The following is a 26,807-nucleotide window of genomic DNA, read 5'->3' on the forward strand; positions in this document are numbered from 1 at the left end:
GTATCTGTATTGTTGCTCTATAAAAGAAGTTATTGAAACCTTAACAGTAGGTAATAGTAACGGTGGAAACTTCTTAACGGCTTATATTACGATGCTATAACACTGACTATGGAAATGTATTTCACAGCTATTTTCATTCGCAGCCTTTCAGTCCTTTTGTGAGTGGGATTTTATTTATAATCACAATTTCATTCAATTTAGATGAAAAGTGATCACAGTTGACTGAACGGATTTTGGCAGCCACCGTTTTCGATTTAGTCAATTGTGACTGCATTGTGTAATGGAAAAGAAATTATTATATAATTTCTTTTATCTAGTATGGCATAATCTGTTAAAATATATTTTTTTAATTTTCTCACTCTCGTCTTCCCTCTTTCATTCGGAGCTGTGACGCTCCAAAGTCCAGGGTTAGTGTACAAAAATTTAAATTAAATGGAAGATTTAACTAGGATAAATTTTACAACCGACCTCCGCCTGACGTCAACTATCGTTGCCTGTCAGCTGTTAAGGCCTTATGTTCATTACTCGCCTCGTACGACATCCACGGGAGGATATGTAGTAACCCTATTTTAGGGCAGAATCACTCGCCTGTAATGCGGACATTATGAATAATAAATGTTAGTTGTCAGAAAGTGAATAATAGGATAATCGTGTTTCGAATTTCAAATATGTTTTAAAATATAACAACTTGTGTGAAATACATTTGAATTGGTAAAGTTAAATATTATAAACTTTATACCCCGCCGCGACGGCCCTTACAGAAACAAAAAAAAATGTAATTTTCAAATAAAGTTATCATTTATGTTATTATACATATTATACATACATCATCATCTGCAGCCCTATTATACACGTCTGTCCATATGCAATCGTCTGTTTAAAGTATAGTAATAAATAAGCTTTCTTTTGTTGCAGCTCTGCCGGTGTACGCGATACTGAGTATTGTACTTAGTTCTGTGGTGGTCGTGCTGGCCATTCTGTCAGTTTTCATATACAGGTGAGTCTACCTGAAGTCTATTCATCTATTCGTATTAAAAGAAAAAAAGTACAGATTGTAACTTTCCTTTGCTATTTGTAAGTTTTATATTTACACTTAACAGTGTAAATATAAAACTTAACCTTCTATTTGTTTATGTATCTACATAACCGTTAGGTTATGTAAACATACATTACATAAACAAATAGATAAAACCATCTTATATATCATTCATATTCTTGTTAGTAAGCTTTGATACCATCTTTAGGAAAACGTTCAGACGAAAATAATAAGCAATACTTTCAAATCTATACTTTTATATTGTGTACATAAATTAATATTTTAAAATAATATACTTACCTATATAACATTAATATTTTACATGATATTCATGTACATAATATAGCCAAATTACAAACACTTCACAAATAAAAAATTCTAGATGTATCTATAAAACTTCGTTCTATTTCATAAATAATACAAAGACAAATTTCTGAGTAATATTCTATTTCTGAATAAGTTTCCGTCCGTATGTCGGGATATTCTCTTTATTTTGTTATCGGAAAAGCAAACATGGTTAATGTATTGGAAAATATATTGCTTCCAAATATTACCGACGTTTTGATCGAAATCACAACTGAATGATTTTATTCAATCGGGACGAGTGAGAGCAATTATATTCAACTTTCTTTTGCTCCAAGATTCACTCGGAAATTACTATAACATGCACGTGCAGGAGATTTTTAAACATATTTCGTATCCGCATTCCCGTCTTGCCATCACATTTTTTCCAAACACCGACCGGCCATCCCCTCCATTATGCGTATTTAACAAGCAATCAAAATGAAAAGCTGTTTTTTGTAAGGATAGATTTAAATTAATCGTTCGTGTTTAAACCGATGTGTTATACCTATGTAATAAATAACATTATGACATTTTATTAATAGCTAGGCAGATTCAAAAATATTTTAATATAATGACCAAAGTTTAGCGCATTATTGTTTAAATTTCTTTTTGCCCGACTGCAATGGAAGGGTTATTGTTTTTCGCACGTATCTTGTTACAATTGTGTGTGATTTTTGGCAAATACTTCAAAATTATGTCGCAGGCACTACAAGCTAGAGGCAGAAATAGCAATGATGACTTGGCGGGTGAGCTGGAGCGATGTTTTACATCCGAGTGGGAAGCTAAGAGGCAGCATGCACTCGCTGGCAAGAAGGTACAGCACCGGGGTGAGTGACCTTTGTTTACTTAGTTACTTCTGTATATTAGTTAGCTGTAGCGTTGTTTTATATTATAGTGGGCAACGTGCTCTCGCTAAAATGGACATCATATTAAATTTTATCCATAAAAATGCCAAAATATATATAAATATGACTAAAAATGCCAATTTCACATTAAATTGTTGACATATGCACATTGATCAGTACACAAATCATTGTTCACATAATCAGCACACAATGTGAGAAGAACATATAAGTATGTACTCAATATATCCTACCTGTAAATTTACGGTCAGAGTATAGCTTATCCACCGAAAATCAATGAAAAAGTTTACGTAGACACCTTTAGATATAGATATTGATACCTATCCACTGATTTCTGGTAAAAATACCTAATTGCAGATTTACTGCGCATCTCATAAAATCAATTGACTCCTATGTACCTATGTTACTGTCCAAATTAAAGTAAATATCAAATACACTCAGTATTTGAAATGTCACGTAACTGTACCTATATGAATACGTAATATTGAACAGTAAATAAAATATGAATAGTGATTCCCTCCCTTGACGCAAACTCGTATATTTTAATGCAAAATATTCTGATATTTTGCATTAAAATATACGAGTTATATTCTGATATAAGGCGGATAGCTCGTGGCCAAATATGTTAAAGGTACAAAAATTATTTCTTTTATACCCGACCTTTTACATTGTGTAGGAAAATATATTTTTCGGATCTAGTAAATTCGATTTTTGTAATGTGTTTTATTTTTACTGGCCTACAGCGATTTTCTGTTCATTTATTAATAAATTAATCCTTTTTATGATCAACAAAAAAAAAACATTGAAATTATAAAGCTATGTTATTCCACATAATACAGATGAAATTGGAAATCGCAAAAAGCTTTTGTTAACAGCGGGAAGCTTTTGACAAAATGAACAAAGCTAGACATTTCCAGAAATTATTCCTCCCATATTTTAACATTCGTTTTTATTTATTACATTTATTTATTTAGACAAATACAAGGACAGCGAAATACTATATGTAGATGACTACAATTCTATAAATTCTATAAAAAAGTGTCAGTTAAGCAATTTTATTAATGGACAATCATTACATGGGTGACCCATTTATGCTTCCGCACGTTTAGCCGTTGTTCCCAGCTGCATTAGTAGACGTTAAAGTCCACTACCCGTAAGAATGGGCCCGCGTGGTGAATCATATCATGGCTCACTCCTTATCCCATTTATAAGGAAGGCCAGCTCCAACAAAACTGCCAAAAATTCTTAAACTTTCTTTCTTCGCGTCATTTAACAGACCAAAACAAAATCTTTTATAAGGCATTAAATTAAAATCCATTAGTACCTTATACGAAACATTTGTGATAAATTTTCATCTTAACGATGGATCACATTATAACAAATTGTTGCTCAGTGAACACAATGAAGTAAGAATTTCGTATTTAATGTGTTCGTAATTTCCTCTCCCCTTGTCTGTGAATAAGTGTAAATTGCTTTTGAATGGTAAGGTTGAAACCTACGATAAGCGAATTTATGTTTGTGTAATGCTTGGCTTTTGTATAATTATTTCAAATATTTTGTCTGTCTGTATTTTGTATAATATTATGTGTATAATATACGTTTGTGCTTACCTTTTTGTTTTTATACCTACTGTTTAGTAATGACTTCCATGTAATGAAATTGAATAAAATAAAAACTTGTACGCTTTTAAGATTATGTTCTTATGTAACAAACAAAAAAAATGTTAGTAATATTGTTAATAACTGTCAATTCTATTATCTATGGTATGCTCATGAAATTATTTAAAAAAACTTAATTTCCCAGAAAATAACAATTTTTACCTACAGCTAAGGAAATTTAAAAAAAGAGACTGGGGTTCCGCCCTAGAATCCTGTGGATTTCGTACGAAGCGATTAAGGGACACATATACATATGTGTCCCTTAATCGCTTCGTCGCTCTATGGTGCCAAGGTGTAGCCTTGCAGACACATAGACAATGATAAGCCAGGCAGGCGACCAGTTGTTAAATCAAAGGCGAATCTTCAAAATTTTAATATTTATTTATGTAGGGATTCGCGGCGTTACAGCCGCGAATGAAACGGGAAAACGCAAGGATGAGAGAAAATCTTTGCTGTAACTATGCGTCAGTTTTACAAAGATATCTCGATTTGATGAACAAAATGATTTGATTAATCTCGTCGATTCATTTGACTGGCTCTTCATATTATGGGCTATTACGCAAAATATCTTTACCACAAAATAATTTCAAAAAGAAATAAAATCTTTCTTCTTTTTGAAATCATATTAGCTACAACAAGTTCTTTAGCTTTGACGTGAAGCGGTTTGTTTGTATAGATAGGATTAGACGAGTCTAATCGATATGACTTTTCTCCATTTCTTCGTCAGGCGATCCTATATATTAAAGCCTAAAGACAAACGACCTTAGTAAATATCTTAATAATCTGTCCGTCCATCATAAAGACGTCGTTATGATAGCCGTCCTTTTTAACCCCCGACGCAAAAAGAGGGGTGTTTATAACACCCCTCTTAACGTTTAACGTGTCTGTCTGTGTGTTTGTGTATCTGTCTGTGGCATCGTAGCTCCCTAATGGATTAACCGATTTTCGTTTAGTTTTTATTTTGTATCATAGATAATTTGATTCCCAGTGTTCTTAGCCATGTTTAATGAAAATCGGTTCGCGCCGTTCAAAAGTTGTAGCGAAATGAATATTGAATCGTTTTTTTTTTTAATTTGTCTAAGTAATAAACTTGTCTCTTTTCAAAGGCTTTTCTTCAACTTACTCCTGATGAAGAGAAAACATCGTAAGGAAACCAGGCACTCTAGTCAAGTAGTTTTCATCTAGTACATTATTCTGATAAGCAAGACCTGACAGTGGACCATGATCGGCTCCCATCGAGGGAACTCCTTAATTTTTGTCACACGTTAAAATGACGAAAATACTAGCATACGAAAATGATATTTTACAAAAAAAAAAGTTCGTTTCTTTCAACACGGTACTATCAACGATTTTCCAGCAGTATATTTTTCCCTAGTTAATTATCTCGTTTGATCAACTGGTATTAAATTAACACTTAATTCCGGAGCCGTTCGTTCGGACCCATCGTTACTGCATTAATCATCCTAGGTGAGCTGCTACAAACGTGGGAATGCTGCGCGACGCGGCTAAATGTCGTAATGCATTCATTACAACGTATGGATTTACTAGTGGCTTATACTATTTCATTTTTTTTTTGGCTTATTATTTATGCATAAACTCAACTTAAAGAAATACCTAAGAGATTCGCATATCCGTCTGCAAGTCGAGACACAAAATGTTAGGTGTTAATCGAACATATCTACTTGAGATCTTCATGCAGTAGGAGGTAATAAAACTGAAGGTGATTATATGTATCCCGCAGTTGCGCAGTGAAAGAGTGCGCAAGGCCCATAAAACTTGATATGATACACTACAAACTATACTAGCATCATCTACGCTAAACTTTTCAGATTACCTGCCGCACTTGTACAAAGTGTCGCACCGCATCGTACAGCATTCAGTCGCTCAGTTGGGGCGCCGGGTTGCGTCGTTGAAACTGACACGCGCCCGAAGGGTTAATTAGCTTGAAGCCTTTTTAAATTAAAATGAGTGTGTAGGTCGGGGTTTTTGTTCTTTAATACAAATTAACGATTACAATATGTTATGTTATTATTTCGAAATAATTCCACAGCGGCGCTTCAACCCCCGCGTACAAGATTAAAAGTGAAAAGTGTTTTACCCATAGAAGTCTCAAAATTTTATGCGAATGGCGTCTGTCTTTCAGTCTTTTGAAGACACAAAGAATAAAACTTAGGAGACATGTATTTATAAAGAAGAATAGGTCATTGCCGATCTATACAAAGATTACAAAAATCAAAATCATTTATTCAGAAATTAGGCCTTCACAGCAACTTTTTCACGTCATACTCTAAATTAAATGATATTTACCAAAGCTACAAAACAAACGAGTAGCGTTTCGCAAAAAGATTTGCATATTTTAATTCAGACGAAAAAGAAAAACGTATAAAATATTTATCTTATTATAAAACACATACCTTCAAGTACACTAGAATACCAATCTGTTCATGGAACCTTTTGCAAAAGGTTTAATGATGTAAATCCACCATCAAAGACGTGTCAAGTTTCACAGACATAACGAACGAAGCGATCCATCCAGAAATTAACTGTTAATTTAATACTCGGTTGGTTAACCTGCAGTTCCTTTGCAACTGATATAATTTTGTAACTAACTGTTTATGTTATTATTTTATATTATCGTATTGTACGAGGGTAATCATTGAAACTAGTAACTTCTATTTGATTCGGAATAGAATATGGTCTTTTTTGCATGTCTCGTCTTGTTATCAGCTAGGATATCTAATAATCGTTATCAACATATTTAACTAATTTGTGATGTTACGAAACATTATGAATCAGGTTGTCTTTTATAGCGTAAACGCTGTACATAGGTTGGTTTTTATTGTTTCTCGTTCCTTATTTGAATTCATTTTAATTAAGTGGTAGAAACTAGCCTTATGATGTTGTTTACAAAATAAATAAATAAATTAAAGCATATTTTACGCTTTAAATAAATTAAAATAATATGTAGTGTGTTTTATCTTGTTCTGTCAATGTCAAATGTTGTAAAGCGTGATAGTGATAGAACAGTTTAGCTTAAATGATGCATTTTCTGTTTTACAAGTCCTACACAAAAAAAATGGTCATCTTTGATAAAAATAATTAAATTACACGATTTGTCATATGCAATATCGGAAAAAACTAATAGGAAAGGTATTAGACTCGTATTGGTACGTTAAGTTCGTTCACATTTTTATTCATTCAGACGCAATTCGACCGCCTAGCTGACTGAGTAACTATTCAAATCAAATCAAATCAAAAGACCGCATTTACGAAATCCTATATTATTTATCTAATACGTACTTGCTAATGGATTGGAACCTTAATTTTAAATTGAACCCTAGAATCGTGGGGGTTGAAGTGCATGTGGATTCATGTTACATCATTCACCCATGTACGAGCTCAAATTTTGATTTATTAAACCGTTTTAAATGAATAATTAAATTTGTGTAATTATTTAGTTGCAGGCTAGGCCAGTTTTAATAATTGTCTGCCCTTGTCGTTAGGCGTCCGTTGTTAGATGTCAGAGAGTGAAAAATATGATAATTGTATTTTGAAAATTTAAATATGTTTTTAAAATATATGTGCGAAATACATTTGAGTTTGTAAAGTTTGTAAAGATTAAACTTTATAGAATTTAGTATATGATAAACTGATTAATAAAATGTCAGAATTCAACGCTCGTTCACCCGCTGAAACACAAAATGTATGGATATTAAAAAGTTTTTTTTTTAATCCTTATGGTCGGGTTAATCATTTAGAACAACCAAGAATATACCTGTAACTCTTTTTTAAATTTTGTTTTAGGTACGTACCGAATAGATACGACAATAAATAAAATATGTGATCTGGCTGCAAGACTGCAACTACGCAATCTTTCAAATTCAACGCAATCTGACAGCTTAAAAAAATATTGTGAACGTAGTTCGATTTTCTTTTTTTTTTTCTCACATAATTATTTTTTCTGCATATAAATACGGGTAAATTTGCAAATAGCCACAGATTCTTGAAATTTATTTTAACGCCTGATTAATTATTGTTTCAGACTGCATTTTCCGACGAAGCGATATCCCTACCAGGCGACAGACAAGTGTACGCTCCATGTGGTTTCTATAAAGGCTGTAGGGTTGCCATCAAGAAGGTTAATAAACAACGCATAGACTTAACCCGCCCTCTACTCCTTGAGCTGAAGAAAATGAAAGATCTTGAACACGATCACTTGGCTAGGTTTTATGGAGCCTGTGTAGACCCTCCACACTGTTGCCTCTTGACTGAATACTGTCCCAAGGGATCTTTGCAGGATATCTTGGAGAATGAGAATATCAAGCTTGACTGGATGTTCAAAGTCAGTCTCATGCACGATATAGTTAGGGTAAGTGAATTAATTAATAAAACTACCTATATTATATTGATGTCATTTATACTAATATTGAATCCGTCACCTATTACTTGATAACATGTTTGCGCATTGTCTCGATTTCTCGCGATCGAGAGTCTAGAGATTATTAGGTGGAATTGAGGACTAGAGTGTCGTAAAAATTTGTAATTTTATGTTGTCAGGGTGAACGTCTACCTACAATAATATAATATAGTTTAAGAAGACTTTAAATACTGTTTTATAAAATTATTACTCCTTAGAGTGAAATTAACCTTATGGACTATTAACATGAGCGATTTTGCCGTGATGACTAGTTTTATTAACATTTATTAGACTATTCATTCTATTACTGTAACACATATTGGCATATCAGTCAATGGGCATAAAATGGGCCGCGATGATAATCTCTGCAGCCTTTTAATTTTCGATTCATATTTTATAGAGAAAATAAATGCGCTTACTTTCAAAGTAAAACTAAAACAAATTCTCAAGTCCACCGACTTTTTCACAAAAAGCAAGGAAAATAAACAGTATCTACAAGTCAGTCACTTGAAATGTCTTTTATTCCTAACCTCCGAAGGTTCCTTTAGAAAAACTCGAGAGCTCTCCTATTGTAAGGGGATGCATTACGAGTACATGTAACACTGATACGCGATACGCTTTGTAATGGTACTATTGTGTAGATCTACGCTTCATAGCAGAGATTCTTTGTGAAATACAATATGAAGACATTGTTTGACTCATACCAGTCTTTTTGTAACAATTTATCGGTCATGAAACCATTCAATTCAATTCTTTATTTGCATAAATGTTGTTACATTGATTGTTTGCTATCACTCATAGTGCAGTCCAATATACATTAACTGAACCTAAGCATATAAGCTATAGATTTACATCTATCGACTTTTAATAGTAAAAGAGTAATATTTAAAGATAGGATAACTATAAAACAAAAAAAATATTTTATTTGTTATTTTTAATTTAATTTCTTAAAGGAGGTGTTACACGAACAGTCTTACACGAACAATAATACACGAATTCAAATTCATGCTGTTTAAATAGTGTAATAAATTGGAATCTGTTTTGTATGTGTTTTCCATGCAATAACGAAATAAATACATGAAATTAACCAATAACAAGTTCTGTGAAAGGAAAAATCGTCAGTAGTTTTCATAGGCCACTATATGCTTCCGGTGATGGAAAACATCATGAGGAAACCTGCACGCTGGTTCATTCTTTAATTTACTTATATGTATGCTCACTATATGATAGTAGGTAGTCATTAAGGCCATGTCAGCATTTAGGCGACTTGTATTTGATCTGACTAAGTATATGTATAAGACCTGCATTTGTTAATTGACGTTTTTAGAGAAAGGGCCGCGGTGAAGTTCTTCACCTGCGCTTTGAAAGTCGGTCGAATTTGACACGAGTGTTAGCAAAAACACTCAATAAGTGTCGAACTTCTTTCCACAGGGAATGCACTATCTCCACGGGACAGATATAAGATCGCACGGCGCGCTGAAATCTAGCAACTGTGTTGTTGATTCCCGGTTTGTTCTGAAGATCACAGACTTTGGTCTGCACGCGTTGAGGTCATCTGAGAAAGACTCCAGGGCTCACAGCTATTGGACACGTAAGTTAAATTTTTCCTACCCTTTTAAAAAGCGGCTCTATAAACTCTAGCAATTACCTAGTAGAATAATCCCTGTTCGTGCTGAACATCAATTTTGGTCTCCACAATTAATGAACCACTCAGCTTTGCAAAAAGAGAAAATGTATTTTTACTCCTAAAAATACTATCCCATATATCCGATCTCAATGATTTTAGTATGTTATTTTTATCAGAAGATCTAGACTAAAGACTCGCATTTAAAAATAAAGATTTTCAGGTGCCGATATATGTCAATCTGTTAAATGAAAACCTAGCTTAGAAAGTCAAAGAGAAAGTCTTATATGTTGTCAACATATAAAATTAGGTTTGAAGGTTTTCTTTTTTCTAAATTTGACATTTAAGAGCTTCAAATATATTGGCAGCTGAAAACCTTTATTTTTAAATGCGAGTCTCTAATCTTTGGATCTTCTGAAAACAAAAACGCAGCGTCCATAGCTATTGTATTCGTAAGATGAATATTTGGTAAACTGCAGTGTGAATTTTATTATGTTCATTTTACATCTTTTAAAATCACCTGCAATTCAACACTAAATTTGTCCCTTATCCACCAGGTCTCATGTGGACTTCCCCGGAACTGCTTCGCATGTCGGAGCCACCTCCAGAAGGCAGTCAGAAAGGAGACGTCTACTCATTTGGGATCATTATGCATGAGATCGTCAACAGGCAGGGCGTGTTCTGGCTGGGACCCGGGGTCGAGATGTCTCCTAAAGGTGAGCTGTTATACTTTTTCAACATTAACTAGACGAATCTGCACTATTGAAATGCTTGACGAGTTAGCAAGTTTCAAAGGCTGGACGAACAGACACAATATTCTGCGGGTAAAAGCCCTTGAATAATTATCGCTTGATAAATTTAATACTTTCGCGGACGCTCGACAACATGCAAAAGAAGTTTAATTGTTATAATTACTATAACTTATTAAAACGATCATAATAAAACTCTTTGTTACAAAGATCAATGTGGTGTCTATTTAACATGTTTCCACTTTTTTAAAAAATTGTCATTGGATGCATTGTATAGAAACAGATAAAAAAATAATCCTGCTTCCTCTACTCTCAGACGCTAACTAGATTACCTATATCTCAGCCACTCTGTTTTTCTATTATCAAATTTTTGAAATTAACAAAGATCTTCTTGAAACTTTTAGTATAACATAATCACTTTTTTAACAGATGTGATCGAGACAGTGATATCGACCGGCCTCCGTCCCAACACATCTCACCACCGCTCGTGCGAGGCTGATGACGCCACGGAGCTGATGAAACGATGCTGGGCCGAAGACCCCACGGAAAGACCCGACTTCGCCCATCTGAAGGGAGCTATACGAAGGCTCAACAAGTAATGTTTATGTACATGTCTTTTTCTGGTTGCGGTTTGCTGACTGTATACGACTATCAGATGTAGATACCAAAAAGTTTATGAACTTCTGAAATTTAATGCATTTAAGAAGTTATTGGGTAGAAGATTTGGAGATGATCGTAGCAGGAAAATCAGACTTTATATAGCTGAAGAGAGTATATGAATTTCAATAATTAAGTACTTGCCCTTTCTGGTCACGTGACGTGATATGTCTTGAATGACTCAACGAATAAATCCGACTTCGCCCATTCAAAGGATATTAACCGAATATATTTTATTAATATTTTCTATCCTATACAAGTATTGTATTCCGTTACTGGTTAAACAATAACTTAAATTGTAATCACAAAAACCGAAAGTAAATGTAAGCCTCATTATAAAATAAAGTCCACTCTGTCGTCTGTCTGTCTGTTCGCGATAAACTCAAAAACTGATGCATGGATTTTCATGCGGCTATAACCAATAGATAGTTCGATTCCTGAGGAAGGCTTAGGTGTATAAATTATTATGTTTTTACACGTGCGAAGGGCCGCTAGTACTGAAGAAAGCATATTCTTATATTCAGTCCCTACAGTACGAAGCTGGCGTAACTGCATACCCAATCAGACTAAACTGGGCTTTAAGATTTATTTAGTGGCCCATGTGGCTTAACGTCTTAAGAATACACGTTTCTATTTTATGTAGAATGCGTGCATACTGACTTGTTCTAAAGTAAGAGCTTTGTAGTCTCTGTTTTGGACTGTTTAATAGATTATTGGTTCTACAGAATAGTTCCTTTTTCTACTAATTAGACCACAGAAATACATTATTCAGATTTCCATGAACGACGAACTGTAAATTACGGCTGACTGTTTGTGTTTTAATTTAGAGTATATTCAGAGTATAATTTAGCCTGAGCATGACAGAGACATGTAGCATGGGCCGTATTGCGACGAGATTAGGAACAATGCGGGGTGTACATACATCAAATCTTGAAAAGGCCCAGATCTAAAACAATTGGGGGTTGGTTTTTTTAAAATTAAAAGCCTACTAGTTGGACTGATTGTTCTACAGAATTAATTTGTAATAATTTAGGAAATTAACCGGTCGTTTTTATGTTACCTATATACAAAATTATAACTAAATAGGTCCTAATTATACTAAATAATGATGACCGATCTCAGTGGCGCAGTGGTAAAGTTCTTGCCACTGAACCGAGAGGTCCCGGGTTCGATCCCCGGTCGGGTCATGATAGAAATAGTCTTGGATGTTTATCTATATATGAATTTGTTATAAAATGTAGTATCGTTGAGTTAAGTATCCCATAACACAAGTCTCTAACTTATTTTGGGGCTAGCTCAATCTGTGTGATTCGTCCTAATAAAAAATAAATACAAAATTAGTCAACAACAGTTCGATCTCCACGACGATTCTGCCCACCGGTTTTTCAGACTTTACTTTCAGATTTATTTGCCTATTTAATGATTAACGCTATTTTGTTATGTAGTCAATATACGTATAATTTTATTTATCGCTATCCCTTTTTCGTTAAATCAGAAGTGAAACACCAATAATTAAAATGTTAGCACTAATAAATAGTTTTCATACATAGAAAAAGATCTACTTGAGTTGTAAACTAACAAAGCTAACACATTTAGTTTGTCCCAACTACCACTGTACAAGCTTAAAGTTTAACATCGCTCCATTTGCCTAAACAGTCCTGCGTCGGAAGTAAATTTGTTTGGGATAATCTGAGAATACAAATCATACGAATTTCGGGATTGGATGCATGTAACTATTTATTTGCACACATCCCAAAGCTAACGTTCCAGGCTTTTGGAAAGTAAAAAAGCACAAACCACGATCGTCTTTTCTTTTACGAATACAAAATGCAGAAAAAACCAGCTAACAGGTTTCCTTTGTGTACATGACAGGGCAGATGTATACAATATACGGGGTAGCTTATTTAGAACAACCAGATTTTTTACCCAGTACAAAAACTACAACAACGTAAATAAAAGTTATTTTTTTAACCCCCGACGCAAAAAGAGGGGTGTTTGTAAGTTTGACCGCTTAGTTTGTCTGTCTGTCTGTATACGTGGCACCGTAGCTCATAAACGGGTGAACTGATTTGGATACGGTTTTTTATTTGATAGCTAATTTTTATGCGATGGAGATATGTTTGATTAAAATCGATTCAGTCGTTCAAAAGTTGTAGCGAAATGAATATCGAAAGTCGGGGTTTTTTCAAATTGTCTAACAAATAAACTTGTTTTCTTTCGAGTTTGATCAGCTGATCGGTCAATTTTCATAGGAGATAGATTTCTTGATTTCTTCATCCAAACCAAAAATGCTTTACAAATTAGGAAGGTGTTCATAAAACTACCCCGTGTGTGCTTTCAAAATCAATGTAGCATCAAATTCTATATAGTGTTGGCGCGGGCTGAATCATATATTGTTCTACAAATCTATCTCAATACGTATGAACATGAAACAACACACCATTAGAAGAAGAAAACCTTTAAATAATAAATTAGTTAACATTTTTTAAATTTTTTATGATATAAATTTAATCAGAAGACTTATAGATAGAGTGAAATTAAATTTTACGAAAGTTTCTTGGAAGTATGCCAAAGACATTCTTATTGCATGCTTCAAGTTGCTGGAAGATAATATCATCTAGATACTTAATTAAATTGTACATCGTACACATTTTCTTATCAAGGATATTAAATTTCATTATATGAAGACAGGAAATTAATGGGGTAGCACTAATTGTGTGATGATGTATTATAATGTTAGTAAACGAAAGCTATCTAGTTTAAAAACCTACAATGTTAGTGCAATGGTGGAAATACGTATGCTAGTAGCTGGCACACTTGGATACCAGTACTTGGTTGCCTAGTAATAAAAATGTCCCTGGTTTGAATCCTACTTATGCCACATGAGTTATTGTATAAGTACCAACTGTGATTTCGAATTTGCTCTCGCTTTTCCATTATGTAAAATTATTTGGAGTTGTAATTATACAATTTCATAGTCGTGTTATAATGTTATATAATCTGCTTATTTGTTCTTGTCGGTAATAATATATTATAGTTACTATTAGTTAGTTCTTTCATCAATTCTTCGAATGATTATTGTGGCTAAATATTTAGATGATGACAATAAATTTGCTTTTTTTTTGCAGAACTCAAGAAAGTAGCAACATTTTGGATAATTTACTTTCCCGTATGGAACAGTACGCTAATAATTTAGAGTCTTTAGTTGACGAACGCACTCAAGATTATTTGGAAGAGAAGAAAAAATGCGAAGAACTACTATACCAGCTCCTACCGAAGTAAGTAGATCATAGGTTTCATGTTAGAGCCTGAAAATGCTTATAAGTCAAAGTAACAAGTTTATAAGGCGATAAACTTTCTCCACTTGTAACATGTTTCGTAATAAATAAAATTCAATATCTCGTTTTCATAACAGTTTCTATCTACTTGAGAACTTTTGAGAGTTTCTAAACTTTGTTACGCCTTTAGATGGGTTTTATTTGATAGAGGAAGTTTTCACATTAGCGTCTTCAAATTAATATTTAGTTATAAAGTGAAACATTAATAAAACTATTATAGATTAAGATTATATTATTTCAATAACCATTGTGAAAATATATAAACGCATTGCAAGTAATTCAGCTATATCCAAGTCGCTCAACCCTTGCAAAAGCAATATCTTTCAGTTAGAACTAGAAACTCCTCGAGCATATTCCGTAAATAAAGATTAAATTATTATTTTATTTATTCATTTATTTATCATACCTTAATACAAAACAATATTATTACACCAGGTCAGTGGCATCACAACTAATCCACGGGCAATCAGTAGTAGCCGAAACGTTCGAACAAGTCACAATTTACTTCTCGGACATCGTCGGCTTCACGGCGTTGTCGGCTTCCTCCACTCCTATGCAGGTGGTCGACCTGTTGAACGATCTGTATACGTGCTTCGACTCCATCGTCGAGAACTACGACGTTTATAAGGTACGTCAGTAAATATACTTTGTTTGGATTCTCTTTTTTTAATCTAAATTTATTATCGTCATCATCTTCGTCGACATCATCATTATCATCTGCAGCTCTCCTTGACCTGCTGGATATACTCGTCGGCCTCCTTCCGACTACACCAACTTTCTCTGTCCTGGGCCATTCTTATTCATTCTCAGAAATAGAAACCGGAGCGTAGGACATCTGGCAGCTGGATGGGTCAACGATATGAAAGAAATTATTGGCAAAATTTATGTGAAATTAAATTCAGATGCACAAAAGGATGTAAAAAATTGTACTGCAGGTCTAAATAATATGATAATCTCTTTGAGTCGCTGTGCTATATCAATTTCCGTTTAATTTATTTTATCCTTAAATATAAGATTTTCTTAGTAATCTTCAGCAACTTACGTGATTTACAAACCTATTTTCCTAAAGATAAGTAAAGCGATAAATGTCTTTTACGTAACAATTTTATTTTAAAAAGTTTATCTCACGGACTCATTAAGATAAGATTCCAAACAGCTATTATATTTAAGTGGCCATTGAATTTCGCAAACGTTTCATTTCCTTTTCTCGTTCTAATTTCTTAATAAATGTAGGCATTTCATAAATGAATAAAAATATTAAGGTCGTAGGAATTCTAAATATTCATATTATGTAATAGAAACCTAGCGGAGAGCTAGCAAAATTTCGATCAGGTACATAATATTTACTACCATAGTTTCTAGATATTGTATTTGTTCATATTCACGGACATGAAAGAGAATTCTATTTAAAATAATCTTAATGGAATCTTGCGGAATGGAATTGCGACGTTATCATACTAGAATATGTACACGTGGAACGCCACATATAATATATAATTTAAAACAAAACGTAAAAAGATGCCAGAAAACGTCAAAAAAATTTTTTTTTTTTCATTGAATGACTTTGAAGACATACAATAATATTTTTTCTTGATCTAGGTGGAAACAATCGGAGACGCCTACATGGTAGTATCGGGGCTGCCAGAAAGGAACAGTACCCGGCACGCGTGTGAAGTGGCTAGGTTGTCGCTGGCCCTCTTGGATGCCGTGAGGCGGTTCCGCATCAGGCATAGGCCGCACGACCAGCTGAAACTCAGGATAGGACTGCACTCTGGTGAGTAATGTTTGTTAAAACGTCTTCGGCTCACTAGCGCCACCATCACATGATTTTTTCATTTATCGCTAAAGAAAGGTAGTATTAAGTAGTAACAGAAATGCCAGAACATAGTTGCAATCCATATAAACAATTATGAGTAGGCACAATTACTAAATGCACTTTTTGTCACACAACAAAACATTATTCCTCTGCTTGCATCTTCACTTCAATGACATCTGTCTTTTTGACGTTAACTGGCACGCTCTTGTTCCCTCGTGCGGCCGCAACCGCCGTGGTGGCGCTAGTCTCGCAATGTTGCCAGCGCGCAATTACGTAATGGTAGTATTTCATTTCGAAAATTATCTGACTCCCTCCTTTTGGCTCAAAGAGCCCGCTGTATAGTTTGCTCAGATCGCAGACAACTTTACACTTTCAAAGATTAAGGACGACGAAACGAAATACCAGAATGTCAGCGCACAGTTTGAGCATCGTTATTCGGTCGTAGTTAAGAACATACTCGCCATGAAACAATGAGCTCAATTACGGCTACCATTCATCTAATGAATTGCATATTTGTTGCTGTCTTTATTTGGCAACATCGTTAAATGACTGCGAATCAAAAACAACTAAATCTACTACTACAATACATCTAATAGATAGCAATTCAAAGAAGAAACGCAGCAAGCATTGTACTTTTGAGTCAGGTAAAATTTTGGGATTAATTTAATTTGATTTAATTTTAATGTAACTTATGTAGTTGTATTAACAATTTGTGACATTTTAAGTAAGTAAATATTTCTTAATAATAATAAATTCTTTAATTACTTTTAGATAAATGAGAACATTTAGACTGTAATAATAAATTTATATTATTATTAAATCTATATATAAAGATACTGGAAGTATTATAAAATCTGTGATAAAGATTTCCGTGCTCGAGAGGAACTTTAAAATCGCAGCGTTGGAAATGCTTTTGTAAGACTCGTTCACGTTCCATAGAATACAGTTGGGATGAAACCACTTCCACATGTCGGGAACATCTTCGCCTCACATTTAGAAATATATTTAATGAATAGAGAATATAAATACCTATGTATATTTAAAAGGATTATAGATACATGTACATCAAACAAAAAACAAGAAGAGGGTGCAGTCTAAACATTTCCTTCATTTGTGTATGTACAGTGTGCAGCAATTCAAACAGACAATGATGTTATTACTCAATGACACTGATATTCAGTGGGATATTTCAGACACACAAGCTTACTTTTCGATTTTATTTATATCTCAGTTTAGTAGATAGAGATACGTTCGTGTAGATTTAAAAATTCTAGATTTATCTTATAGTTTCATTTTAACTACAAAATAAATCTGGAAAATATAACAACTCTTTCTTTGCTTAAGACATGTGTACACAGAGCGTGTACACATACCCTTTTTTATATGGAATTCGGTAGTTTTCCGTTATATTATACAAAAGTTATGTAAACGAACTTCTTCATCAAGATACTAGTAAACCAAACAAACCCTAAAAGGGGTAGTTACAAACATTTGCACAGGCTCTATGTAAATATGACTGTTCGCCATTTTTGTATATTTTTCGTAATGTTTCTATCGCTTCTCATTACCCTAGAATATTGCCTTTCTGTTTACAGTAGAATTCAAATTTGGTTGTTAACATAATGTTCGTAACTGTTTGAAATTATTAGAATATTTTTTTGAATGTTATATGTATCAGACGTGATGGTATGTTCTAATTATGTAGGAATAACATAATAATGACTGACCTGATTACCAAATTGAATTTCGATGTGTGATAAAATCTTTTAGATCAATAGATTTGTAAACTCGTATATGTTACGAGGTCATAAAACTATTTTGCGTTATTTAAAAAAAAATCAATAATGTTGTATGATTCAAATAAATCTCCAATAGTATTATCAAGATCCTCTCACCTCAACAACACTCATTTTATAATGAAATTTCTTGTATCTTAATTGGCACTTTGAACTACTTTGTAACCGTTTCATCTAAGAGTTTCTAGCATCTACTTCAATTGAGCTTTGATTGAAAACGTCACAAGTTCTGCCATTAAATTCTCTGATTTGCTTCGAAATTACTTTTCCCTTTCAGGAACCCTTGCCGGCGTTAACTGTTACCTTCAATATAACTTTACAATGTACTTAACAGATCGTATCTTTAGCAGTACATTGTTGCTTGATTGTAAGGGCTTGTTGTGTACCTGTCTTATATAAAATTGTTTTATTAGTAGATAAGAGTATGATGAAATCAAATTTAAAAGGTATCTTTTGGGAAGAGGTCAGTTTCTAAAATAATATTAACGGACTAAAAACGATTGATACAATAAATAGTTACATTTTGCATTTCAATGTATTAATAATAATATAATGAAAAGTTTATGTAATGAATAAACAAATTAAGCGATGATAACCGGTGAAATATTAAGCTTTCTTTTTAAAACCATCTTGTATATTATTTATTTGGTAATTTATTTGCAAAAATATATATATTATGAGTTTACATTCATTTTTTATTATCATGCTTGCAAATAAATTGAGGCATAAGTAGAAAATAAAGTTACATACGGCAAAAGACCGATTGGATACGTTTTCGCGCTTAAAAATTCTGCGAAATTAACATTTTTACGCCCCTCGATAGTGGAACGTGCGTTCATTATTCACTCCCAAAGCTTCAAAGCTTCCACGTACCGTAAAGCTACCATACATTTGCCTGTCGTATTAAATTCCAACATTAATCAATGAGCTCAAACTCACTGAGCTGAAGACAGTGTCGAGTGCGATACGAATTATATAGGTGTCATAGGTAATGCATAGGTATATAATACACGACTTCTTTCACATTCTTTGAGTGTGTTATTGCTAACACTGGGGTCAGATTTTATTCAAGTCTAGAGGTATATGACATGAGTTTTGCGACTGAAAATTAAAATTTGTTTCAAATGTGGTACTGGTAATTTAACATAAGTTTGCATAAAATGTGTCTTTACATTATGCATTTATAAAACGTGTAATTTAAAACAAAAAAGAAGGTTAATTTTTTTTTATTATCTTTTTTACTTTTATTATTTTTTTATCCACAATTCTGGAAAAAAAATAGTAACTTTTATTATATGGTAAGCCCTTCTGGCATAATAGGGACCAACACTGTTTGAATGAGTTTCTTTCGGCATTTCTTCTCAGCAGTGGTCGTTCCGAAACGCTAGTAGTTTGTAGCTTTGGTAAACATCATTTAACTTAGAATATGACGTGAAAAATTGCCTATGAAGGCCTAATTTCTGAATAAATGATTTTATTTTGATATTAAAAAATATAATACATAATACATTTCTAGTGATATATATACAGTCTTATGGCTTATTTCATAAGGATTTCATTAATATAACTTATGATACTAGTGTTCATACACAAGTTTTGAGATATCCGATGATTTCTGTCTCGCGGAATACCTGGAAAATTTTCCGGGAGCCATCGGACCGGTGTCGGTAAATGCAAAAAACGACGTTGGACTGTTCAAGGAATATGCATAAGAAATAAATCGTAAATTATTTCATAGATGTGTAAAGATAGGATTTACACTTTTTAATAATTACATACTGTAATAAACACCGACAGGAATAAGTACGAATTACAAATAAAAGGAGTGACAATGACTTTATTCTGACTTCATGATTGTCAAGAAAATCGTGCAATATTTTGGTGAAAATCCAATACAATTGAAGGTGTCAGTTAGCATTAGAATACTTGAGTTATTTCAACATTTTTATCTTAAAGCCTTGCTCAACCTCAAGCTTCCTTCAATTCCCGTCACTATTCGCTATTTTGGGCTATTATAATGTCTTTCTTTTCTTTCGAGTGCGTTATTGCTAACACTGGTGTCAGATTAAAATTCAGTTGCTGCCCGCTACCATTTTAATATAGTCCTTTCATCGCATTGGTTTACTGGACGTTTACAGACTCATGGTCTCCATTCCTACAGTCATCTGCTTCACGAGTTTTGATATTATGACCAGCAACCTCCCTCATGTATCTCTTGATTTTGGCCGATACCAGTGATTTTGTTCATTTAGTCACAGGCTGACTCTCCTACAATTTTTGTTTCCACCGCTCTGTGCGACTCCTGGTTTATAAAGTAATATATTCCCCGATCATGTCTCATGTTATTTTGATTTAATGTGTTATAAAATACGGGTTTCTTTCCATCAGGTCCTTGCGTGGCTGGCGTGGTAGGCCTGAAAATGCCAAGATACTGCTTGTTCGGTGACACAGTCAACACGGCTTCTCGAATGGAGTCCAATGGAGAGGCTCTGAAGATACACGTGTCTCCTGTTACAAAAGCGTTACTGGATACCTTCGGGACCTTCCAGCTAGAGTGCAGGGGAGAAGTTGCCATGAAGGTAAAATTTAGTAATGTCTTATCATCTTCATTTTTCTACTTGATAAATCCTTGGCCTGGCTATTATTTAAAGTCTTTAGAAATCTTTTTCTTTCATTGTCTAGTATGTCTTTTCAAGATTTATTAATGCTTCGCTAAACCTAGGTAATTTATGTAGCAGAGGTTAACGAACATGAAAAATATCTTGACCCTTCTTCAGTGTTTTTCTAGACAATCAGGTGACTTCAGTAAATAGTGATTTGTCATTCATCATGGTTTATCTATTTATTACAGGGAAAAGGAGTTCTAGTCACATATTGGTTGTTAGGTGAAAAGGTCGACCCGAATGCCCCAAAAGAAAAACCACCGTTAACAAAAGTCCAAGCTCTATCCGGTGACAGCGGTTCTATTTCACATTTAACACCATTTAGACAAAGGGTTGATGGTCTTAGAACATCTAGAGATGATCTTAGAAGAAACTCAGGAGCATTCTCACAAAAATCAACCGAAAACAAACAAGAGAAAGAACCTAGACTTCAAACGCTGAAGTTGACAAGACAACTGTCAGATCCCATAGAACCAGTGGCCAATGGCACAACAGATAACGTAGAAGAATCAGACAAAGTTAGTGTTTCAAATTCCATATCACTTAATGTAAATTCACTAAATCATAATTCGGGGCCGCGGGTTAAACTGAAGGATTGCCAAGTCAACTCCATTGGCAATCATAAATCTAAAGTAGGTAATAACAATTGGATAGCCAAAATACCCACAGCGAGTTCCTTCGACAATGGTTCTAAGAAAGGTAGTGAGCATTTAAAAGATTATAGTAGTGTTCCTTTGTTATCCAAATCAGAAGCATTGAACGATTCAATAGTTTAGCAAAGTTGTGAAAACAAAGATGATGTATGACAGTATTTTTGGTTTACTTGATCTCGTAAGTTTTGCTGCAATGATTTCAGATATAGGTTTATTTGTAAGGAGCTATTAAGTGACAGATTTAAAAATGTATGTGAGAAACAATGTACTTAAATGACTAATTACCATTATAATTATTGTGTAGAAGGAAGAAAGAATGAGAGTGCGTTCATGTAGGATTTATTACTTTAACGCTTGTCAAACGCATTTTATTTATTATTTAATGTGAATAGACCATGATGGGGAATAACTTTCAAAAGTATTATAAATGTACTTAACTATTATTGAGAGAAAATTTAAATATTGTCAGTGTTGTAGTATCAAAATTAGATTTACAAATAACTGAATTTGAAAAAAATATGTGCTCATTTTATGTTATTAAAGTAGTGACAGAAAAACAGAAAAAAATATGAACTGTTTAATATTATCACTTTTGTTAAAAATAATTGCTATTATTGTTTGTGCGTTGTATATACAAATACGAGTATATCTCCTTTTAAAAGGAGTTTCTCTTATTATTATTTAATACTAGCAATCAGTACTTCATAAAACGATTATCCACATTCCTGAATGTTAGATGTAAGTCTCTCCTGCCATTTTTGTGATAACATTTGTTTTTCTGCAATCAACTTAAGAAATTTTCTGAAATATTGCAAACGAAATATTTAATGTTACATTGAATCCAATCGTGGTAAGATATTGATCAATGGCTAATTTATTGAGCTTATACTAAAAAAACACGTTTTAATTATATAGAAATAATAAAACGAATTTATTCCTATCAAAAATAGTTTTGTTTTTAAATATTTAATAGAATGATACCCAGAGCTCTTACTAGAAGCTCTTACTACCATTTATTCATGTTACAAAACCTATTTGTAAATATAATAACTTTGTTCTTTTTATTGTAAATATGCGTAATAAATGTAACGTTGTTGTGATCTAAGTTAAAAGTATCCTTAAATATATTTATTAGTAACGTAGAAGATGAGATGAATTTAAATGTTTTAAAAACGTTATAGCAAATATAAAGAGTGAGAAATATTTCCGTTTGTTTTATTGTATAATAATCCTAAATTGCAAGTCCATTCTCACGTAGGTACAGGGGCCCGATTATCACTCAATCGATGATCACTTCATATTTTTTTCCAATTTTATCTGTTTCTGCATTTATAAAAAGCAAACACCGTCAAAAAGTTCGAGCGAACTCATCGATCGATCAAACCACTATTTCATGAATGATATTTTCAGTTACGAGCACTGCAGTCTTTTATAATGTATTATCAAATATCTCATTTTATATTGGTACTAGCCGCCCGTTCCGACTTCGCTCGCGTAAAACATAATAAATTATACACCTAAACCTTCCTCAGGAATCGCACTATATATTGGTGAAAACCGCATGAAAATCTGTTTAATAGTTTTTTAGTTTATCGCGAACAGACAGACAGACGCGGCAGAGGTTTGTCTTGTAATATGTATGGATTAAAACTAAATCTGGGAGTCTTTGTATATTACTTGATATTAATGAATATTATATTATAATTATTACACCCACACGGATGAATACACATCATCACTACATGCATAAAATAAAGACCCTTCCCGCTGTCTGTCTGATATTTAAAACTATTTATTTTAATATTTTTTATTTTAATAGATAATATAGTGCTTCAAGAGGATGCATTGCACCCGGTCGACGCCGCTATAGTGATTTATAATGTCATAATTGAAATGCCTTTTTCCCGTGACACTTACAAAACAGGTCAGTAACTTATTTCAAAGTAATCACTGGTCCCCAGCGACTTAGTGTAACAAAGATTTACGATCTGTTGTCCGAAATTCCGATCCTATGGGAAATTCTGGGAATCAGTCTGAAATGTCAATGGATAGACAAATCTTTTTTATTTACTTATTAATTTGTCCTGTTAGGTAAACATTTCTCTGAACATAAAAACAAAAGATTTTAAAAGTTTTTTGTTTACTTGTCACTAAATTTATATTAGCAGTCCGTATTTTAGTTTATCGAGTTTATATAGACGGACAGACATACGTGACATTTACATACTGCAACCTTTACTAAATATCGCGGTAGTGTTAGTCGCTTAATTCTCATTTTAACCTTTATAGCAATGACCAAGATTCAAATAGTTTTTTATTTATTAAATCTATATCGTCCCACTCCTGGGAAAGATCTTCTGTTTCCATAACTGTTACTAAAGCGACATTGGTCTAATTTTGAAGGCATCACAATTGTCCTACAAATCGCGAACCGAGAGGTCCCGGGTTCGATCCCCGGTCGGGTCATGATGGAAAATCATCTTTTCCTGATTGGCCCGGGTCTTGGATGTTTATCTATATATGTATTTGTTATAAAATATAGTATCGTTGAGTTAGTATGCCATAACACAAGTCTCGAACTTACTTTGGGGCTAGCTCAATCTGTGTGATTTGTCCTAATATATTTATTATTATTATTAATATTTTTGCATAGCTACATGCAGTTTGGAGTATGGAGATCCTTCTACATACTTCAAACTACATAGAGTATTACCTTTCATCCCGGAAAATTAACTGTTTCCGTGAGAAATTTACACGGACAAAGCCAAAGGTTTTATAGAAATTGTAAATTTCATGATTGTCTTTATTTTTGTAGTCCAACCATCTAATCACAACCCTCCTGTCTCCAAGCCTGCTTTCTGTTAAGTTAAAAAACAGTTGAGCCGCCCACCATTATTCTGGACGCATTCAATATTCAGATTTTTTTCTTTTTTTGTGACAGAGGTTAAGTACTTTTTATTCCAAATTCTCATAGAAGCAAAGCTCTGCAAAGATGCAGACAGCCCAAGCAGAATAAAAAGAAGTTAATAAGTAACATGATGTTACAATTATTTTTTTCTATAAACATTTAACGTCTGTAAAAAAAGGCGTCAATGTTATCGATGACAAAATTATTCAGAAACTCCATGGTACAGAGAAGAGGCGTAGCCAAACTACAGCTGCTATAAACAAGCGATGTCAACGAATCTGGCTAAAGTACGGTCAGCAACACATTAACATAGGCAAACCATCGCAATTTGGCCGCTTTTGTCGACACATAATAATATAGGTTCTATAATAGACGTTCCGTTTTCAACTACTTGTTTAGCCTGATAGCCTGTGTGCTCGTTTCATATTGAAAATTCATAATTCAAGCTAGACCGTAGTTATGTTTCGCTGCCAAACCAATCGCCTAATGATGTTGTTGTCACTATTATAGTAGTGCTGGCAGAACTATGTATCAATATTTTAAAGAGCAGATGTAGATAATAGAGTCTTGGGAGTTAAGGAATAAAGGTAAGTCTTTTTTTCACTATGACACTACAAATTATACTAGTAAATAATACATCTTAATGCTAACAGAAAGCGAAGTGCGAGTTTTTGAATCGATTCGATGTGAGACGCAGTGAACCAATCACATTGCGGTGTGGTTATCGTTGCGTCACAATGGCGGTCTATGATTGGTTACCTGACGTCTCATCGTGAATCGAATCGACGGTGAGATGTTAATAGCAAAGTCGCACTACGCAGACGCGCACAGTACATTATAACACTTACCATTCAAAAATCTTTCATAAATAAACAAACAAAAGCAACTTAATTTAAAATTTTCTTTTATGATAGAGGCTAAGTATTTAGCGGTCAACTGTCCTTGTCAGGCCTCCGCAGATTGATCGATGGGTTCCGTGGATCCCGTATAACGAGGCCGTTGGGACCGCCTTGTGTATTTATTTTGCCCTTCGTTATAATTTAAGGAATCCAGCCCAGAAGCCGGAAAATGGATGACGTGTTGAAATATATATTCATCTATTTTCCGGATTCTGATATTTGAATTTCATCTGATTTTTATTTATTCGAAGACAGACGTAGACAAACATTACAATAAAATGCTTTTAAAATTTAAGTAAGTATCGTATTTTAACCAATATTTAAATAAAATATCCAATTCTAATGAAATATCATATTTAATTTACAAATGTGATTTTTTCAGAACATTTTGAAATAAACTTCTTGATATATTATATTCCTTGTTTCAAAGTGACGTGCTTTTAAAAGTGACGTGAGATAAAGTTTGTATAAAATGTTACATTAAAAGCATTTTTATTGCTTGCATTAATTATTTCAATGATAGCCAGATATCTAATTAAAGTTTATGAACGGAGAGTAAATCTAGTGTCAAGTTTGATGCTGGTCTAAGCAGTGGTATTGAATAGATTATTATAGTTTTGGTACGTCATCTATCTGTCACAGTCTCGGGTCATAACTTCGCTTTGTATTAGCATTTAAATAGAAGTGAGCCCCGGAAAGTGAGATGTTAGATTTAAATTACTTTAGATGTCAAGAACCCATGTATTTTTTGAGAAGTACATATATATATTAAAGTTTCAGCTTTTCTGTATCTTATAGCAGTTCTTAAAGATTTTAATGACCTTGGGCATCACAAACGTGAATGTACAGGGAGAGAGATTGAACTTGGCATTTGACAGACAAAGTTGCTGGATAATTTTTACCTCCAAAGATGGCGGAGCATGTGGTCTCGATCAAGAATAGGATCACTTCAAAATCAAATAATTTATTTAGAAATTAGACCTTCACAGGCATTTTTCAGATCATATTCTAAATTAAATAATATTTACCAAAACTACGTACGAGGCGAATAAGTGACAGAGGAAATATTATACATGATTAAATAATCATCAAATATTTTCGGGGGCAATGAGAGTATTTACTAAATTATTTTTTTTATCATTGCCCCGGAAAAGCGAAATTGAGTGGAGTGGTCATATTTATAATAACAAAAAATTAAAATTTCTCCTATATAAAGAACAAGCGGTACCTACCAGTTGTAAAATAAGTCGTTATACTAAAATCGTCTGAAGTTAAGGCGGCAATTTTTTTTTTAGGTTACCATGCCTCACGCCAATAACATTTTTACGATTGAATAAACAAAACTATTTGTTTCTGTTTTAATAAAGACCTCGATCCACCCTACA

At 33.4% G+C, this 26,807-nt stretch overlaps 1 protein-coding gene across 5 annotated transcripts in view; it reads left to right on the forward strand.

Annotated features, from left to right (window-relative positions):
* The window catches only part of LOC128678056 (atrial natriuretic peptide receptor 1-like), a 179,382-nt gene extending 156,564 nt beyond the window's left edge, over nt 1-22,818 (forward strand). For 4 of the 5 annotated variants that reach the window (XM_053759309.1, XM_053759310.1, XM_053759307.2 and 1 more), the window contains 11 exons: nt 916-997; nt 2,085-2,208; nt 7,945-8,271; nt 9,751-9,910; nt 10,501-10,659; nt 11,122-11,287; nt 14,478-14,627; nt 15,123-15,315; nt 16,287-16,461; nt 20,688-20,878; nt 21,151-22,818. In XM_053759309.1, coding sequence (XP_053615284.1) covers nt 916-997; nt 2,085-2,208; nt 7,945-8,271; nt 9,751-9,910; nt 10,501-10,659; nt 11,122-11,287; nt 14,478-14,627; nt 15,123-15,315; nt 16,287-16,461; nt 20,688-20,878; nt 21,151-21,738 — 2,315 coding nt within the window. In that variant the 3' untranslated portion in view covers nt 21,739-22,818. Of the gene's footprint in view, nt 1-915; nt 998-2,084; nt 2,209-7,944; nt 8,272-9,750; nt 9,911-10,500; nt 10,660-11,121; nt 11,299-14,477; nt 14,628-15,122; nt 15,316-16,286; nt 16,462-20,687; nt 20,879-21,150 lie in introns of those variants that run through there. The other variant, XM_053759311.1, reaches the window with a different exon arrangement.
* Nucleotides 22,819-26,807: the final 3,989 nt, after the last annotated feature.

The sequence above is a fragment of the Plodia interpunctella genome, chromosome 19 (assembly GCF_027563975.2).
Source record: "Plodia interpunctella isolate USDA-ARS_2022_Savannah chromosome 19, ilPloInte3.2, whole genome shotgun sequence".
In the NCBI taxonomy this organism is placed as follows: domain Eukaryota; kingdom Metazoa; phylum Arthropoda; class Insecta; order Lepidoptera; family Pyralidae; genus Plodia; species Plodia interpunctella.